General features: G+C 37.2%; 1 protein-coding gene across 1 annotated transcript; it reads left to right on the forward strand.

The window, feature by feature from the left end:
• The first annotated feature begins 580 nt into the window (after nt 1-580).
• Nucleotides 581-20,212, forward strand: LOC136848577 (barH-like 1 homeobox protein). Its single transcript, XM_067120865.1, is given in 4 exon segments — nt 581-1,049; nt 18,579-18,786; nt 19,507-20,015; nt 20,018-20,212. Coding segments are annotated over 4 exon segments (1,176 nt in total). The 5' UTR covers nt 581-715; the 3' UTR covers nt 20,143-20,212.
• The last annotated feature ends 1,313 nt before the right edge of the window (nt 20,213-21,525 follow it).

Genomic DNA, 21,525 nt, shown 5'->3' on the forward strand with positions numbered 1-21,525 from the left:
AATTTGGCAAGTCTCATTGTGTAAATACTCTCTAAGAGGGCGAATAAAAAAAAAAAGAGAGAAAATGAAAAGAAAAAACGAGTTCAGCGTCGTTAATCAAGCCACGAATAAATGATGCACACATGTTCACTTTAGAAGTAATGAGCGCCTAATAATTTGTCACCTGGCCATACTCTAGTTGACAGTTACTCATTATTAGGAGTTAATTTTTTTTTTCACCTTTTTTTACTCTCTGGACTCGAAATTGCGAGCGGCTATGCATTTTGGGACACATATCTGGCTAGGAGAGTTCAGCTGGATAATGCGTGGATTATCTCGGCACATTTAATCGTTCCCTGATGAGTGTAAAGGGGGTTAAAATGAACACTAAAGAGTTAAATGTGTTGGCGAAGAGGAATCCTAATGAAAACTCCGCCCCCTCGGGCAATCAGTGGCGGCGCTTGGAGGATTAACTCCGAGAAGGGCGGAGACTATCGGACATTGCTCCAGCTGATTGGATAAAGGGATTCAGGTGGGAGGAGCCCACAGGCAAGTGGGTGGGACGGGGGCGGTAGTCATCTGTGTCCTTACTTTTGGTGCTGAATGTACTCAGTCAGTCGAGAACCAGCGACAGTGACGGTCTCGCGAAGTTGTTACTCTCTGTGTGGACTTGACCCGATTTGGTATTTTTTTTATTATCGTTATATCTGCTGGAACGTTTTTAAAAGTGGCTACGATGACGGTGGAAGTGTGTACGCGGGTGGGCGTGCGGGTCTCCGCCGCCCCTGGAGCTATCAAGGAAGAGGCCCACAGTGGAACTGGGAGTTCGCCCGCCCATGAAACCTCAGAGGCGCCCACGCCCAGGCCCAAATTTATGATCACAGACATCTTGGCGCAGCACAAGCCGCCCTCTTCGACACACAGCGAAGTGTCCGCCGCGCCCACGTCGCCCATCGAAGAGCCCAAAGACCTGAGTCTCACTCGGCCTCCACATCACTCCGAGGACGAGGAGATTGATCTGGAGGGCGACGCGAGCCACGACGAGGAAGATCCCGACAACAATGACCCTGGTAAGTGGTTGTCTGCTTCCTCGCGTTTAGTTTGAAGGTCTTGGAGGAAAGATTAAGAATTTTAAATTCCTTCACAAGTTGTCAAAATGTGCTCTCCCCTTTTTTTCAATTTGATTCTCAAACACTCAAATTTGCGATAATTCCAAAATTCTAATAAATTCATTATATATATATATATATATATATATATATATATATATATATATATATATATATATATATAATCTCTAACTTAAGTATAAAGTTCTCTGTAAAAATATCCAAGTAGATCAGAATGACTCACGACCGGTAACGTTTTTATGGACTGTTAATCCTGACAGTCCACTACAGTCTTACCATTTTGCCATTCAGTTCACCGATAATAAAATATTCTGAATCAGTAGCGCACAGTCAATCACCTCCTGGTATTGGATTGCATGTAATGTGCGGTTTACCTTTGTGATATCCGTAATGTGCAATCCTCCTTTGTGATGTCCGTAATCTGGAATCCTTCTTTGTGATGTCCGAATATATGTGATACCCAGTTATGAGGACATCCATAATATCTTTATTATAACATTCGCCGTGAATTCGCCAGCTGCGCAAACCCCGTAATGTATACGCATTGTCATCAGTCTCTCAATTGGGTATCTGTTAGCAGTCTCATTGTCAGACTCAGCTGAGCGACCACCTCAGCACAGCGAGTATAATGCGAGGTATTTTTTATATATACAATAGATACGTAACAAAGGAGAAATTGGATTCCCCAAAAATGGTGCCATTTGTACAACGCCCAGCCATTTGCTTCGCAATGGAGAATCATTGTCAGGTGTGTGACTTATGGAGTGTGTGATGTGTTATTTGGAATAACTGAATAACAGAAGAACAGCGGTCCGTTATGGATGAGAATAAATCTTGGAAGGTATCACTTCGGCAACCGAGTTATCACTGGGTATTTTAGCCGTTGCATTTAATAGTAATGTTTTTTTTTTTTATGCAAGTGAGATGTACACCACCTCCTCCCCATTTTCCTACCGAGGTGGATCTCTTAATCCCCCTCCCCCCACCCCCGACTCCCCCTAACCCCACCAACCACCCAACCCCTATAGCTTCTTCCTCTCTGCAATTATAGCTCCCTTCGGAATAGTCGGGCGGGGAAGCCCTTGGGCCTCTTAATGATAAGCCTCGCGTATGTTAGCAGGAAAACGGGATTTATAGACGCCGATAATCTTTACGGCGACAAAAGGCCGTTCTGACACGCTTTGCGACGCCGGTGAATCGGGGGAGAATCGGATCCGAATGCGATAAATCTCCGATAAACCTCGCCTTCTGTAATTCGTTATCTCCTAGGTACCCGCCGTTTTCTCCAGTAGCCTTCTTATTTTTCTTTTGTTAGCATTAGGGAGGTAATGATTTCCACGGCTCCATCAGGTCATATATCTTATGAATGGAGAACTGGGAGAAGAAGAGGAAGAACGTCGTCGCGTGTCAATTCGTGTCATCACGCGTAGTATGTAATACACAGTACATCTTTTTTTTTTTTTTTTTTATCATTTTCGCTTCTTCTCGCAACGTGAAATCGGTGGCTTACGGCGCCAGCCACATATCCGGGCTCCCGAGGAAGCTGAGTCATTAATAATCGCACTTTATTCTCGTCACTGATAATTTCCTCTTCATGCCCCGTTGAAGATGAGTTATACGCGGGCATTCTCCGAATGCCAATGACAACGATAGATCAATACCCAGGCGAAATACGAATTGACCAATCGCTCGCCACTCCGTCGCTTGCGTCTAGGAAACGTCACACTCTTCTTACAAAGCCACAGTAGATGACAGCGACGTCAAACTGTTGTTTATAGAAGGCTGTGTGCCAGTGACACGGGGACATCAGATATTCGAGGTTTTATTGACAATGTACAAATGACTGGTTCTCAGGCTATTCTAACTTACTTCCCACCTACCTGCTGCCGGTTGTGAAGCCAGTGGCAAATTTCAATAAGTGTCTTTTTTTTTAATGTACAGAAAAGAGCGATAATTCATCCCTGTTTTAACGAACTGGCGTATCCCTTTTTTTTTTTTTTTTTTAAGTTTTTGAGCTTTCCAGCCAAATGTTTCAGTTGTCAGTTGTTGATACTCTACAACATACCAAAATTTCGGCTGTCTGCGCTGTCATACTCTCCAGCCAAATGTCCTCAGATGATGAACTAATTGGAACCTCTGAAAAATATCAGGATCTTTGAAGCCCATTTTCTCAGATTGGGGAAAAAATAGCTTACGCCAGTTCGTCGAACTAGGGGCGAATTATACCCTCTCCTACCCAGGGATAACGCCTTCAGGTGTGCATAAAACTCTCCGGACATTGCTTATCTATTTGATGGCTTGTATTACCCCAACCCGCCCACGCAAGAGTTTTAAACAGAGTGGGTCCTGCTAACAGGTAAACCATAACACCTGGAGTTCCGCGGGGTAAATCACTCGGCCCGGCTTCCCACCTGATATTAATTAAGAACTGACCTGTAGCAAGAAGAACCCTCTGTTGTCCTGTTACCTGGCCGCGCGTGTTATGTATACATGGTTCGTGCCGCTGAGGGGGAAAAGTGGTCCCTTTACTGTATCCCTCGATGAGGAAAAAACAAAAAAAAAAAAGACGTGCTACGTAGCATGAGCCGTGCTGATATAAGACAGCTGTGCATTTATATCTCTTGCATAATTAAGCGTCGCGTGATGTCGCTAATTTGTGACAACAGACCCTTGGGCTCACAAAATGCAGTGTTCTCTCTCTCTCTCTCTCGCTCTCTCTCATACCTACTTTTTTGGGGACTATTTTCCAATACACTTAATAAATGGGATTTGCAAATTGTCAAGTGTTCACTGATACAGTGCAGGTTTACTACGTCCAGAAAGACACACTGGAAACTTTGGTCTAGAATGGACGTTGCTTCTTGTTATCGACATCCGATCTTTATTCGTTATCAGCTCTAGTTCCCCCAATAAGACCATACAAAGGAGGAGGCTATGGTGAAAGGGAGACACGGTAAAAGGTGGGCTAAATTATCTTGACAGCAAATATTAAAAGTCCGATTTGGGCACAGCAGCGAAACTATAACAATTCTATGAGACGCATCCAGCATAATTTACTACTGATTTGTTATTTATTTTATTATTATTTTTTTTTTTGCTTTTCTAAGAACTGATATCCTCTTTCTGTATTTCCCATTACCTTCTGTTACCTGACACCTTAATATTCTTTGGAAGCTTGAATTTCAAGTCGATGGCCCCTTTGGTGGGCTTGTTCCATATGAATAGGAATCATCTTCTGAGCAATAATAATAATAATAATAATAATAATAATAATAGTAATAATAATAATAATATAATAATAATAATAATAATAATAATAATAATAATAATAATAATAATAATAACCTATTATTGCTTTCAAATGTTCAACAGATTTTTGGAAGCTTGAATTTCAAGTCAATGGCCCCTTTAGTGGACTTGTTCCACATGAATAGGGTTCATCATCTGAACAACAACAATAATAATAATAATAATAATAATAATAATAATAATAATAATAATAATAATAATAATAATAATAATAACCTGTTATTGCTTTCAAATGTTCACTATATTCTCTGGAAGCTTGAATTTCAAGTCGATGGCCCCAGTGGTGGGCTTGTTCCATATGAATAGGGTTCATCTTCTGAATAATAATAATAATAATAATAATAATAATAATAATAATAATAATAATAATAATAATAATAATAACCTGTTATTGCTTCCAAATGTTCACCATATTCTCTGGAAGCTTGAATTTCAAATCGATGGCCCCTGTGGTGGGCTTGTTCCATATAAGTAAGGTTCATCACCTGAATAATAATCATAATAATAATAATAATAATAATAATAATAATAATAATAATAATAATAATAATAATAATAATAATAATAGCGTCATACTACGAGAGCTTGGCAAATTTCATCCACAAAAATCACTTTCTTGAAATCTTGCAGCTGCCGGTGATGTGGGGTGAGTCGGTTATGGGCCACCTTGAGACCTGAGAAGTCAACCGCGCGAGCGGATACTTACAATACGAATATATATTTATTGCAATCACTTGCTCGTTGCATGCAGTTAATTTCTTAGTCTTAACGACAGTTCATTTCATTAGTCTTCCCCCCCCTCCCCCTCCCCACCATCCCAGCAATCCCGTCATGGGATGCGTCTTCTCCCCCACCCCCCATTGCTAATAACTCCCACAACGAACATTAACCAGTAATTGCACTATTAAGGCGATGATATGAGGTAAGAAAAGCATTTACCTTTCATTAGAAAGCAATAATTACACACACACAGCGTCTGGAGCAGAGCAATTTCGAAATTCAGATTTTTGCTCCGTAAACTTATTTGGTCTTGCATTTACTCTATTTTTCTATACATGATTTTCAGATTACACGTATATATATATATATATATATATATATATATATATATATATATATACACGTATATATATATATATATATATATATATATATATATATATATATATATATATAGTATATATCTGCATATACTATATATATACATACATATATATATATGTGCGTGTGTGTGTGTGAATGTCAGGAGAGTCAGTCCTAACTCATAAACATAAGCCATTCACCTTTGAGGTTGAAGAATAAAAATAAAGAATCTCTTTCTAAACAGGGATCATCATACAAGTTAAGAATCCCCTTAGGTGGGCATCTACACCCGCCACTAATCTAATGAAATGTAACAATATATGAAGATGATTAAACATATTAAGCGAGCAATGATAATCTGTATTTGTTCGTACACGTTGTTATTATTATTATTATTATTATTATTATTATTATTATTATTATTAACCGCTGGCGTACTATACTCGGATTCTTCGCATTGCAAAAATAACAGTTATCTTACCTTAAATTGATGGCAGGCATGATGAAAAAGATATGCCATCAAGAGAGTTATATTGAAAACTACAATCACAGACTGAGTTAAAACTACATTGCCAGATTGAGTTAAAACTACATTCACAGACTCAGTTAAAACTACATTCACAGACTCAGTTAAAACTACATTTACAGGTTGAGTTAAAACTACATTTACAGGTTGAGTTAAAACTACAATCACAAGTTGAGTTCAAACTACGATCACAAGTTGAGTTCAAACTATATTCACAGACTCAGTTAAAACTACATTCACAGACTGAGTTAAAACTACATTCACAGGCCGAGTTAAAACTACATTCACAGGTTGACTTAAAACTACATTCACAGACTGAGTTAAAACTGCATTCACAGGTTGAGTTAAAACTACATTGATGGGTTGAGTTAAAACTATACTTACAGACTGAGTTAAAACTACATTCACAGACTGAGTTAAAACTACATTCACAGGTTGAGTTAAAACTATACTTACAGACTGAGTTAAAACTACATTCACAGACTGAGTTAAAACTACATTCACAGGTTGAGTTAAACTACATTCACAGACTGAGTTAAAACTACATTCACAGGTTGAATTAAAAATACATTCACAGGCTGAGTTAAAGCTACATTCACAGACTGAGTTAAAACTACATTCACAGGTTGAGTTAAAACTACATTCACAGACTTGAGTTAAAACTACATTCAATGGCTGAGTTAAAGCTACATTCACAGGTTGAGTTAAAACTACATTGACGGGTTGAGTTAAAACTACATTCACAGACTGAGATAAAACTACATTCACAGACTCAGTGAAAACTACATTCACAGATTCAGTTAAAACTACATTCACAGACTGAGTTAAAGCTACATGCACAGGTTGATTTGAAACTACATTCACAAGTTGAGTTAAAACTACGTTCACAGATTGAGTTAAAACTACATTCACAGGTTGAGTTAAAACTACATTCACAGACTCAGTTAAAACTACATTCACAGGTTAAAACTACATTCACAGGTTGAGTTAAAATTACATTCACAGACTGAGTTAAAACTACATTCACAGGTTGAGTTAAAACTACATTCACAGACTGAGTTAAAACTACATTCACAGGTTGAGTTAAAACTACATTCACGGGTTGAGTTAAAACTACGTTCACAGACTGAGTTAAAATTACATTCACAGACTGAACTCAAACTACATTCAAAGACTGAGTTAAAACTACTTTTACAGGTTGAGTTAAAACTACATTCACAGGTTGAGTTAAAACAACTTTCACAGGTTGAGTTAAAAATACATTCACAGACTGAGTTAAAAATGCATTCACAGGTTGAGTTAAAACTACATTCACAGGTTGAGCGAATCGGAACCTAACATAATATGTAGAACTGTGCGCGTGGCTGCGTTCAGAGGAATAACTTTCAAAAAAATGCATTTTTTTTCATCTGGCTCACGAATATTCCTAGCTTAAGTTAGGTAAGGTTAAGTTTACAAAGCTATCTGTTTCTTTTCAAATTTACGATTATACAGATATCTCGGTTATTGCCTTAAGTTAAGGTTTTAAGGTACGTTTCGAAAAGATTTTTTATAAGCGATGCAATTTTTTGGAAAGTTTTTTTTTTTTCAAAGCGATGGAATTTTTTCCCCTTTTGAAAGATTTCATTTATTTTCAAAGGGCCATGTTGTGATTTCTTCCATTCTTTTTTAAGGTGGATATGGCATTGTACTTCTAAACCATTCAGTAAAGCTGGATTGCTTGTAAATTGTCAAGTTACAGATTTTAAAGAACGCATTTGTTTTTTTTTTTTTAAAGCAATCTCTTTTATTGTAAAGCCAGTGTTAATCAAAGAGCGATTTAGGCCTACTTTATGTATAAAATATCTCTTAACCAATAAATAATATTTTCAATGTGTTTTTAAAAAGCAGATTTTTGTAAAACCAGAATTAATTAGAGAGCCATTTAATTTAAAAAGAAAATACTTCTTTATAAAAAAAAATAATATTTTCAGTGATTTTTATAATTGTCATAAATGTAATATATCAGTAGATCTGTGATGTAAATTCCTGATTTTCATCCATCTCTTCTTATTTCCTGTATTTCCTATTAACTTTTGTTGCATCTTGCAAATGAACACCATATTCTTAGGAAGCTTGAATTTCAAGTGAATAACCCCTAGAGGTTTGTTCCATATGAATGGGGTTCATCCTCTGAATAATACTAACAATAATGATAATTATTATTATTATTGCTCAGAACTCCTGCTTTCCCCTTATCCATATTATGTACATCTACAGTAGCTGCTCTTAGCAGATATCAGCTTTGAATAAAAGAGAATAGTAAGAACAATTAAAAAGGCCCTGTATAGAGTCAATTCCACTGATGCTGCCATACCTTTTAACATATAATAATAATAATAATAATAATAATAATAATAATAATAATAATAATAATAATAATAATAATAATAGTACCTGCTACTAATGTACAAATAAAAACACACTCGAGAGGTTGAGAAACTGGAATACAAACTAAACGGCATCCAGACGGCCATACCGTTTCATGAAGTTTGCTTGACAGAGGGGTCTTCTTCCGAAATAATAATAATAATAATAATAATAATAATAATAATAATAATAATAATAATAATAATAATAATAATAATAATAATAATAATTTTAACGTATTTTCGTCTCGTCCCAACTAACGTTAAGCTTATCGCATCAGTTGTCATTCCCAGATACGCTAATTCAAACAAGCACACCGGCGGCACCCTCGTCCGTGTTTCCATTACGCGGAAAACGTTTTAGCGATTAGGATAAACACTAAGCTATTATTATTTCCAACTTGGGTCCTCGCAGCTCCTTCGCCGCGTTCATTCGCTAAACGCTCTGCTTTCGGGAAGAGGACGAGAGCGAACGCTACCTACCCTGGGGAAGCTCTCGGTCGAAAAATCCCCAACTTTTGCATGGCGTCTCCGCCTTTATCCGCAGATGTTGGATGGCACTTTATTGCCAGCGATTATCAGCTTTTGCAGGGCATAAACGTCGGAAGTCCGAAGTAATTGACTGTGTATCTAATGTACGATTTGTGTGTGTGTTTTTTTTTTAATTCTCTCCTTCTCTCTTTCTGTTCTTGAAGAGTCTGAAAAAGGGATCCATTCGGTTGTACGTACATACCCCTGCGAAGCTGACTGTTATTGCCTGTTTATTTTTATTGACTGTTATTTTCGTTTTACTTTTTATCGTTGAGAACATAATGACGTTCGTGTTTTGTTGCTGTTTTGGAACGACCTCTGTCATGCGATAAATTCCCGTGGTTTTTAAGTGTCGGTTCTTTGTCGCTACTGTAGTTCTGACGCGGAGCTCATGGCCTTGCGAAATTTAAATCGTATATAGTGATTTAAAAATCTTTATGGAATGGAATATAGAATTTAGGCCAGAGGACAAGCGCTGGGACCTATGATGAGGTCATTCATCGCTGAAAGGGACATTGAGGGCAGATAGGTTTGGAGGGTGTAACAGGAGGAAAACCTTGTAGTTGCACTATTGAATCAACTGCTAGGAGAAGGTGGATAGCAAGATGGAAGGAAGAGAATATGAATGGAGGAGGTGCAGTAAAAGGAATGAAAGGGGTTGCAGCTAGGGGCCGAAGGGACTCCGCAAAGAAACTTAAGTAATGCCATTGACGGGGCTGTATACTCCCCTACGGGTTTAAATATCTTCATAATGACGTGATTAATATCGGGACATTCGCATGATTGCTTAATCGCGCGCTCATTACCTTTGGAGTTTTATGCCATTATTAGCGCGAGTTTTATTCATGCCCTCGGGGCATCATTTTTTAATGCGTAGTTGCCACTTCCTCTACGCTGAACGCTTCTTAGCATTTTTGCGGGCATATTATTTACGCATGGTTTGTTATTTACTTCTTGTTTAGTTCTATTTTATGTTTTCTTGACTCCATTTTTGATTGGCAAAACGCTCAATAATGAGCAGCATTTGCACTTTCTCTCTCTCTCTCTCTCTCTCTCTCTCTCTCTCTCTCTCTCTCTCTCTCTCTCTCTCTCTCTCTCTCTCTCTCTACTTCCGTCCGTGTCTTTTTGTTCGTACTTTATCAATTGCTGGTCCTTCTCACATTTTTTCCGCATGTCTTGTACCCCTTTTCTGCTGATTGTTGACAAGGTAAATTATAAATTATATATATATATATATATATATATATATATATATATATATATATATATATATATATATATATATGTGTGTGTGTGTGTGTGTGTGTGTGTGTGTGTGTGTACACACACACACACACACACACATATATATATATATATATATATATGAGAGAGAGAGAGCCAGACAGACAGATATGCGCATATTAAAGTTATATCAAGCATCTCTCTCTCTCTCTCTCTCTCTCTCTCTCTCTCTCTCTCTCTCTCTCTCTCTCTCTCTCTCTCTCTCTGCCTTTAAAAATGACCCAGCTAATTATTTTTCGCGACTAATTGTGATACAGTGCCTCTCACACCCGACTCCCAAGTTTAGTTTCAAGTTTCTGAGCATACTAGGATGATTGTCCTAAACCAATAATCATAATAAAATAATAATGATTAATAACAATTTCGGAGTAAACATAAAAGCAAGGATGCCCCCTTGTGCGCTACAACCTTCCTAAGGGGAAAACGATCCTATGTTTCTGTGACAGTTGTAATCAAGGGAGGGAATTTGCCACCAAAATAATATACCACTGCAACAGGCGTCGGTTAAGAAAATCCTCTTTTCTCAATTACCTACAATTGAAATGGACAGAAACTAGTATGTTCTATCTTATTAGTTGAAGGAAGATGCGCTCTTTCTATTCTGCCGGACTGATAACTCTTACCTCTTTCTAATGACCACCACATTCTTTGGAAATTTGAATTTTGAGTCAGTAGCCCCTGTGGGCTTGGTCCACATGAATAGGGTTCATCTTCTGAATAATAATAATAATAATAATAATAATAATAATAATAATTTGGCTCAATTCTGCAAAAAACACAGATTCGTGAAAGTGATTTGTTCGGATCCTCGCTTTGGTTGCAAGATTACGTACAGTAGTCTAATACAGTACAGAATTATCACGATTATCTTTTGAACGAATAATTCAAATCAGAGCTAGAGAATTATAATTATCATTATTCAGATGATGAACCCCATTCACCTGGAACATGCCACCACAGGGGCCATTAACTTGAAATTCAAGCTCCCAAAGAATGTGTAGTGTCCATTCGAAAGAATTCAGAGGCGGTAAAGGGAAATACAGAAAAAAAGAGATCACTTATTAAAGAAGGCAAAAACAAATTAATAAATTAATAAATAGGAGGTAAAGGGAGATACTGAAAGAAGAGACCACTTATTAAAAAAAGACAAAAATAAATTAACAAATTAATAAATAGATAAAAATGTAAGTAAATGATTAAAATACAAGGAGAATTTCCCCCGAGGAAGCCGCTACTGTCGGTATAATAATTCTGTTTGCTATTACCGAAGGAATACCTTGAAAATTCTGTTGTATTTTCCTTGGCAAATGACAAATATTAACTGAAGATTTTAAGAGATTCGTATCTGAGTCACCCGTATGAATTTATGAGAGCATTCTTTTAAGTACTGTGAATTATTCCCTCTTGGCTCATTCATACAGGAGAAATTCTTTTAAATATTAGGGGTTTTCATAGTAATATTTCATGTGGCGATCGTGAAAATTTAACTCGCTTAGAATATTGAAGAAAACATATTCGGGAATATCCAAACCGGAGTGACCTTTGAACTATATGTAAATAAATACATATATATATATATATATATATATATATATATATATATATATATATATATATATATATATATATATATATATATATATATATATATATACCTGTCTTGTTTCTCTTCTTGCCTCTACATCTTTCTCAGCTTCTTCTTCTTCTTCTCTACTAAGAGCACGAGGCCGAAGTCATCCTTTCAAAAGGAAACTGCTTTATTGGTGCCAGGGTAAAGGGTCCTCTTGAAATTATATAATGACCTCGAGTGGATGACCTCCCTTCCCCACAACTTCCCCACCCTATTCCCCAACCACTGATGCAGCCCTCCCCAGGAACTCGTATATCCATTTCATTCCCCTTGGTTATTCTCTCCCCAAGTGGCAATATGACCTCCCTTCCTCCCTAATCCCCAACCCATTCCCTCAACCTACGTAATCCACAACCCATTCCCCAACCTAATCCCCAACCCGTAAGGCAGCTCTCACCAATAACTTGTATATCCATTTCATTCCCTTTGGTTATTCTCTCCCCAAGTGGCAGTTTAAGAAAAGGGTTTTATTTTTCCAAGGGGAGAGGGGTAGGGGGAACCATGGTTTCCCCTCTCCCCAAAAAAGTTTCCCCAGCGCCCTCTTTCCCCTTTCGTTCCCCTCCTCTTAAGTAATTGTTCCCCTCTGTCCGGCGGTAGTTTTCAGGTCTTCCCCTTTTCATATCTGTGTGTTTTTTCCCCTCTCTTCTTTCGCCTGTCACGTTGCTTATGCAGAAGTGGTCGTCGGTATTAATACCCGGCGTAATGAAAGCGTATTTCAGTATGAAGATGTATGAGGTAATTCTAATTTTCACGAGATGAATTAATGTTTATATTATGCATGCGTTTGTATGTATGTATGTATGTATGTGTATACACACACACACATATATATATATATATATATATATATATATATATATATATATATATATATATATATATATATATATATATATATAAAATGCTGTACACTCATCTAACATCTCCAATTTGTGTGAGAATCAATTTCCATTAACCTCAACAAATTAAACTGAATGGGCTTGAATATCTCGCCCTGTTGGACGCCGTCCTTACAATCCCAATTGACTCTTACTCCGTAACTTCCTCCTGACTCCACTTCGGAATCCCTAGAAGTGCCGGAACACCTGTGATTATCCTGCGGTCAAAGACGCGCACATATCCTGCCCAGGGCGGCAGCGGCAGGAGCAGCGGCGGCGGCGGTGGCGGTGGTAATGGTGGTTTAGAGGAGGTCGGTTAGCCTGCAGGAGAAGAAGCCCCTGAGTGTGACGCCCTGGGACGTTATTAAATTGATTTCTCCGCAGAATCAGGATGCGACGGCATCGTCCGGTCTTCTATAATCAATTAGAGCGGAACTTCTTCCCTTCTCTCTCTCTCTCTCTCTCTCTCTCTCTCTCTCTCTCTCTCTCTCTCTCTCTCTCTCTCTCTCTCTCTCTCTTCGTCTCATGTTTTAAATTGACTCCAAATAGTAATGTCAACTTTTAGGTATCATGTTCCAAAATTAATCACTCGGCTTAAGGGTCCAATATTATCATTTCATATATATATATATATATATATATATATATATATATATATATATATATATATATATATATATATATATATATATATGTGTGTGTGTGTATTATATATACACACACGCTATATATATATCATTACACATACAGCCGCTTCGCTAACCCGTAACTAACAACCGTATCCCAAATCCTCGTTGTCCATGTATCGATTCACGACGTCAGATTGATATGACTCAATCACTGAATATGCACATACACTCAACCCCCCACCTCCCATGTTTCGCTTCTTCCTATACTCCCCATCCCTCACTCCTCCCACCCCTCCCCTAGGACTATATTCGACACCCCTCTCAACATGATTGGCTATGGATGGTAGTCGCTCAAATGGCTGTGTTTACTGTCGAATAAACTTGGGCATTAATATTGTCGCCTCTCTCATTGGAATAGCAATGAGGCCTAGGGCTGTGTGTGTGTGTGCGTGTGTGTGTTTTGGTTAATAATGACTGTCATTGTGGTGTTTATCATTACCGCTGTCCGAAACAGTGCGTTAATGGCATCGTTTGCTATTGCCTAATGCTCTGAAGCGGTGACAAAATCATGAGGGATTTGCAGATGGGGTTTTAAAATTGTTATTTTTTTATCATTTATCTGTTACCATTTTTATCATTTATCTGTTACCATTTTTATCATTTATCAGTTACAATTTTTATCATTTATCAGTTACCATTTTTATCATTTATCTATTACCATTTTTATCTTCTATCTGCTACCATTTCTATCATTCATCTGTTACCATTTTTATCATTTATCTGCTACCATTTTTATCATTTATATGTTACCATTTTTATCATTTATCTATTACCGTTTTTATCATTTATGTTACCATTTTTATCATTTATCTGTTGCCATTTTTATAATTTATCAGTTCCGCCTACACTTCCACTTTTGTAGTTATGACTGCCGTTATCATTCTAATTTCGATTTACAATAATTTTATCATCTTTCTTTTGGTCAATTCGTATACCATAACTACGTTACTGTGAAGGAGATTATTTGCAAATTGTTAGCGAAATGGACAAACAAGTAATACAAAATACAAATACGGAATTACGGGTAATGAAAAAATAAGTAAGCAGAGAAACAGAAAATAGATAAAAATGTTTGTCATAAACGGAAAATGGATATAGGTGTTCATCATTAAATGAAAAAGTAAATAAACATCGAAATAATGAGTGACAGAGAAACAGATGTATGACAAATAGATGATTGAAAGGATAAGTAATCACAAGAAATACACTGGACGGAATAAATTTCTATTTAAATTGCATAGAAATTTATTTTTTTATCACAGAATAAATCACTGACTGAAGTATATTCATAGAATCTTTAAGTCATTTTTAATGTATGAGGATAAGTAGATTGTCCAAAATAAATCTTTTGAATCTTACAGACATTCCTTAAGTAGCTCAGTACATGATTTAAATCTGGTTAAACTTTTTTTAAGTCACTTAAACAATATTTTAAATCTGGCAAAAATGTTTTCACGTCACTAAATGAGTATATTGGAAAAATAAAAGTTTATATCCAAAATAAATTACATTGGGAATAAATATAACCACGGAATATATATTTTGAATCTCATAAAGAAAGAAATTTCTTAAACCATTAAATAAGCGGAATAATTATTTTGAATCTTATAAAGAAATTCTTTAACCCATTAAATCAGCAGATTGGCCGAAATCAGCGAAATAGATCTCAATGAAATTCCCTAAATCATTTGACAATTCTCTCGGCTGAATTAAATTCAGGAACTGAATCTTGTAAAGGAATTCCTCAAATAACTGAATAAGCAGAGTGGCTGAAATCAGCGAAACAGATCTTAGTGAAATTCACTTAGTCATTTGACAATTCTCTCGGCTTTAGCAAATCGCGGTTCGCTCCCGAGCATCGAAGAGCGACTACCGAGCGAGCGGGCGGGCGGCCATTTAAAAATCCGGATGAGCGAGCGGCGTATTCGGTGCCAACAGATGTCCGTATCCGATTGGGAGAGAATCGTCGTTATGAATAACTCGTGGCGTCATGGCGTAATGGAACGCTTGTTTGTTTGATTTTTTTTTTTTTTTTGGGACGCGTTTAGTTGATAGGGTGCAAAATGCGTTAACTGTTCGGCCTGTTTTCAATGGTGTTTGTTTGTTTGTTTGTTTGTTTAGGAAAGAATCTATATGTTTGTATAAGTATATGCAATGTATATACATATATATGTATATATACGTATATATATCTATATATATGTATGTATGTAGAGTATAATTTATATATATATATACATTTATAGGCCTCTCTCTCTCTCTCTCTCTCTCTCTCTCTCTCTCTCTCTCTCTCTCTCTCTCTCTCTCTCTCTCTCTCTATATATATATATATATATATATATATATATATATATATATATATATGTATATATATGTGTGTGTGTGTGTGTGTGTGTGTGTAGAGTATAATGTATATATATACACATACTTATAGGCCTCTACATATATATATATATATATATATATATATATATATATATATATATATATATATATATATATATATATATATATATAAATAATCCCAATCCCCAAAGAGAGCTTCACAATGTCAGAGGAGCACCTCCTAGCTTTTAGGCCTCCAGCATTCTCTGGAAAAATAATAATCGGGACGTCGTCCTCGTGGTCGTAGCTGTGGTCGTCGTGGTCGTTCGTCGTCGTCAGGGGTCGTCGTTGTTGGGCGCGCGGGCGTCAACGTATTGAGTGGCGATTCGTGTCGGTGTTAAATAGGAAACGGATTGATGTGATTCGGATGATCTATGGCGGGAGGGAGAGGAGATAAATTCCGGGATAAAAGGGATAATGGATGATAATGGATAATGGATTTGGATTTAAGGGGTTGAACGACAGAGAGAGAGAGAGAGAGAGAGAGAGAGAGAGAGAGAGAGAGAGAGAGAGAGAGAATATACATTATAGCTTAGTGGAATGATGACTCTAAGTTTAGAATTTTTTTTTCCAAAACAAGAGCGGAAATTGTAAAAGAACTGACGTTATTTATTTGGTTTTAAAGGTATTTCAAATTAAGTGTGTTTGTATACGTGTGTGTATATTATATATATATATATATATATATATATATATATATATATATATATATATATATATATATATATATATATATATATATATATATATATATATATATATATATATATATATATATATATATATATATATATATATATATATATATATATATATATATATATATGTATATATATATTATATATATATATATATATATATATATATATATATATATATATATATATATATATATATATATATATATATATATATAATGTACTTATATACAGACACAGACATATATATATACATACATACATAAACACACATATTAAAAACCAGTACGTTCTCTCTCCTCTCCTTCCATTCCTGTGCCCTGGAATCATCATCATCATCATCATCGTCATCGTCATCATCATCGGCAGCCGCCAAGTGGCGGCACGTGCTGGCCCTTGTTCCATCCATCAGTGTTTGAAATTCCCCTTGAATTTATCGCTCTGTTCGGTGGCCGCCGCCATTGCTGTCACTCAAAACTCGAAGGTTCTCATTCCATTTCCTTCCCTTTCCCATCGCCTCTTCCGTCCCATCATGCCTCTGCTTAATAGATACTACGTACACCCCCCCCCCCGCCTCTTTCTCTCTCGCTTTCAAATTCCCATCATCTTTTAATTTTACTTTTCATTAAAATGTTCAAGTTGTTATGTTTTCTTTATAAGTATCTAATAAAGATTCTGTCGTAATTGTTATTTCTCTCTCTCTCTCTCTCTCTCTCTCTTTCTCTCTTAATTTGCTAACCTCACTATTGGTATTATTGTACTAAAATTACGTTAACTTATTAAAGAAAGCTTCCAGTCATATTCCTAAAAAGATACTTTTATCTCTCTCCCTCTCTATTTACTGACCCCAGTATTGGTAGTAATGCATTGTATTAAAATTACGTTAACCTATTAAAGAAAGCTTCTAATCGTATTCCTAGAAAAATGCTCTCTCTCTCTCTCTCTCTCTCTCTCTCTCTCTCTCTCTCTCTCTCTATTAGTAGTGCATTGTACTGAAATTATGTTAACTTATTAAAAAAAGCTTCCAATCATATTCCTAGAAAAATACTTTTATCTCTCTCTCTCTCTCTCTCTCTCTCTCTCTCTCTCTCTCTCTCTCTCTCTCTCTCTCTCTCTCTCTCTCAGTAGTGCATTGCATTGAAATTAAGTTAACTTATTAAAGAAAGCTCCTATCCATATTCCTGACAGAAATACTCTCTCTCTCTCTCTCTCTCTCTCTCTCTCTCTTGTTGCTGGAAGTTCCCCCTCGTAAGCGTGGAAAAAAACATAGGATACAGAGACTAGACCAGAATAATGGGCCAAAGGAAATGAATAAAAAGAGGAAGGAATTGATAAATTTGCGGAAATAGAGATGGAATATTTATTTAGCTCTTCCTTATTGGAGGGGTCGATCATGGTTCCCGGTCTCGTTGTTCTGGTACAAAAGATTTTGACTTTTTTTTTTTTTTTACTGTACTCGTGAATATAGGAATCCGCTTTTCTCAGAATCCTTATAGTTATGATTTCATGGTTTTATCAAAATTAGATTATCCTGTAGAGAAAGGCGATGAGGTAACTTATTATTATTATTATTATTATTATTATTATTATTATTATTATTATTATTATTATTATTATTATAAGGAAGTGGATCCTCTCTTAAACGTGTTGAATAGGATGGCTACATCATTGGAATTAGTTTTAAATTGAGTGTGCTAAAATTTTCGTAAAATTCCCTTCTCTTCTACGATATTATTATTATTATTATTCAAAAAAATCTCATAATCGCATGAGTCACTTGAATGGTCAAGAAATCCACAATGGCGCAGGGGTAAATATACATTATGAATCTGTATACAAACAAGAGAGCTTTCGAGAACCTGCTCGTTTCTCCTTCTCAATCGAGCTCTGATTGAGAAGGAAAATTGTTCATAATGTACACGCATTATTATAGAGAACAAGCAAGATAATAATATTTTTTCACAGGGTATATTCTGAGAAGTTCACACATACCCAGCCCCCACAAGCCGACAGACAGTAATATGTTTCTTTTCCTCTTCCTCCCACAGACAATGGCGAGGGCTGCTCAGACGGGTCAGGTCAGCCTCCTCTGAAAAAGCAACGGAAGGCCAGAACAGCCTTCACAGACAACCAGCTGCAGACGCTGGAAAAGAGCTTCGAGAGACAGAAGTACCTGAGCGTCCAGGACCGCATGGAACTGGCGGCTAAACTGAACCTCACGGATACCCAAGTCAAGACTTGGTATCAGAACAGAAGGTGGGTACTCTGAGTCGAGTGCTGACGAAAGCGGAAGTAATGTTGAATATTTGTTTTTTTTTTAATATTGAATATTTTTTTTAATATTGAATATTTTTTAATATTGATTGTTTTTTAATATTGAATATTTTTATATTGAATATTTTTTTCAATATTGAAGATTTTTAAATGTTGAATAATTTTTATATTGAATATTTTTTTCAATATTGAAGATGTTTTAATATTGAATATTTTTTAAATTGAATATTTTTTTCAATACTGAAGATTTTTTCAATATTGAAGATGTTATAATACTGAATATTTTTTAATACTGAAGATTTTTTAATATTTAATACTTTTTCTAATAGTGAAAATTTTTCTTATACTGAATATTTTTAATATGGACTATTTTTTATAGTGAGTATTCGTTTTTAATACTGAATAATTTTTTAATATTGAATATTTTTTAAAATGTGAAATGTTAACAGAAATAAGAATTCAATATATAACCCATGGTTATTTCCACTATATTTTGTTTATAAATGTTTCGCCCCTGCAGCCAAATTTTCATAATTGTTTTACTACTCAGTCCACTTCATAAAACAGGATAATTGCTCTTGCTCTATTTTTCGAAACCCCTAAACTCATTGTCCCTCAGAAGTCTAAAATAAAAGTCTAAAATAAGCAATCTGCTAAGGAGAAGTGACTGTCGCTAACATTCTTCGCATCTTTGTTCTTCAGGACCAAATGGAAAAGACAGACGGCCGTCGGCTTAGAGCTTCTAGCAGAGGCTGGCAACTACGCCGCAGTACAGAGACTCTACAGCACGCCCTACGGCTGGCCCTACCCTCCACAGGCGTCGTCCGCAGCCGCTGCTGCAGCTGCAGCAGCGGCCCTCAGTCCCTCGGCAGCTTCCATGGACTTGTACTACAGACAGGCGGCCGCCGCTGCCGCTCTGCAGAAGCCCTTAGCATACCGCCTGTATCCGACGGGACTTCCCATCCTCCCCCACGTCGCAGCCACCTCAGACCCCCTCAGAGACGCCCTGAGACCAGAGGCCCTCAGACCCGAAACGATCAGACCAGAGGCCCTGAGGCCAGAGCTCCGCCACGACACGCTGAGACAGGAGATGCTGCGGCAGGATCTCCGCTCGGAGGCCTTCAGGCCAGAGGCCCTGCGTCCGGAAGTCCTCAGGTCCCTGGCCTCCTCGCTGCCAGGTTCCTCCCTCACCGTCACTGCCTCCCTCCCCTCCTCCCCCTCACCTCCCCCCTGTCCTCCTCCTCCTCTCCGTCTCCCTTGTCCTCTTCCGCCGGTGGCCTGACGGCGCCGCCGTCTTTACCGCCCTACTATCGGGCGGAGACCGCGTCGCAGGTCTAAGGGCCGACATGTGTGTCCTTTGGAAACGCCTTCTTCCTTCCCCCCACCCCCGCCTTCCTCCTCTCTCTCTCTCTCTCTCTCTCTCTCTCTCTCTCTCTCTCTCTCTCTCTCTCTTTCTCTCTTTCAGAGCCGTCTTCAGTCCTCCTTATTAATCCTACTCTCTCTCTCTCCCCTCAGAACGACATGGCAAACACAACCCCCCCACGGATCGATAAACCTCACTTCACTAAACCCATTTTCATTCATTTGCTCTTTGTGGCTACAACGTCCTCTCCTCTCGTCTCCTCTCGACCACCTCATTTTCACATCATCATTTCCCCTTTTATTCCCTCCCTTCCCTCTTCCCTTTCCCCTGCCCTCTCCCCTCCTCCCTTCTCCTCTCCCCTCCTTTCCCAAACCATGTCGTCATTTCCGCATCATCACCCCTATCCTCGTATCCCTTTCCCCCTCACACCTCCTCTCTCCTCCCCTCCCCCTCCTCCTTTGCCCTCCCTCCCTTCCCCATTCCCTCTCTTCTTTCCCCTCCCTCCTTTTTCCCCTTCTGCGGAGGCTCTATGCGTGTACTTGTAAATAAATGTATAATAAATCAGACGATACCAGTGTTCATTGTAAATAGCTCTATTGATAACTGATAATTTAAATGATTTCTTGAGTATGATGATGATGATGTTGATAATGATGCCATTGCTGATCAATGTAATTCTAATTTTTAACCCGATTTCCTCGATATTGTCGACGCGTCTAAAAGTAATGTAACAACTGTCTCAAAGATGATATGATTTCTTCAACCTTCCTCTGATAGATTTGATTATTATCAATTGGCCGTAAACCGGTTGAGTGATTATGGAGACCTGCTGGCTCCTGTGTACATAACAATCCTATACCAATCATTTAACAACCGTCTCGAAATCCTTAATAAGTGGCGTGTAAAAATAGTTGATGCACTCGTAAGCAATACAAATGAATATAAGATAAATAATAAGTGTTCCGTGTCATGTCAGCGAGTTACCAAACCGATTTTAATACAAAGAAAAAAAAAATAAAAACTCAGTTTCAAATTGTTGTACAAAGTCATTGGCCATTTTTTGTGATATTATTACTTAGTTCTACTACCCTCCCACAATTTTTTTTTCTAAATGTATATAGTTAATTTAATGACTCATTATAATGATGAAGATGATTCTGTTTAATTTAAGCTTTTTTTTTTGTTTAGATGGAAAAAAAATAATGAAACAGATTGTCCGTATGAGATGTTGGTGCTATGAGAAGACGGAGTATTTTGCTGTATACTTATCAATAAATATACATTGGCAGAACATTAGTTTGCTTTATTAACTTCCTTGGGGAATATTTTGACCCGTGAATCGCATTGGTCAGCCTACT

The sequence above is a fragment of the Macrobrachium rosenbergii genome, chromosome 19, assembly GCF_040412425.1.
Source record: "Macrobrachium rosenbergii isolate ZJJX-2024 chromosome 19, ASM4041242v1, whole genome shotgun sequence".
NCBI classification, from domain to species: domain Eukaryota; kingdom Metazoa; phylum Arthropoda; class Malacostraca; order Decapoda; family Palaemonidae; genus Macrobrachium; species Macrobrachium rosenbergii.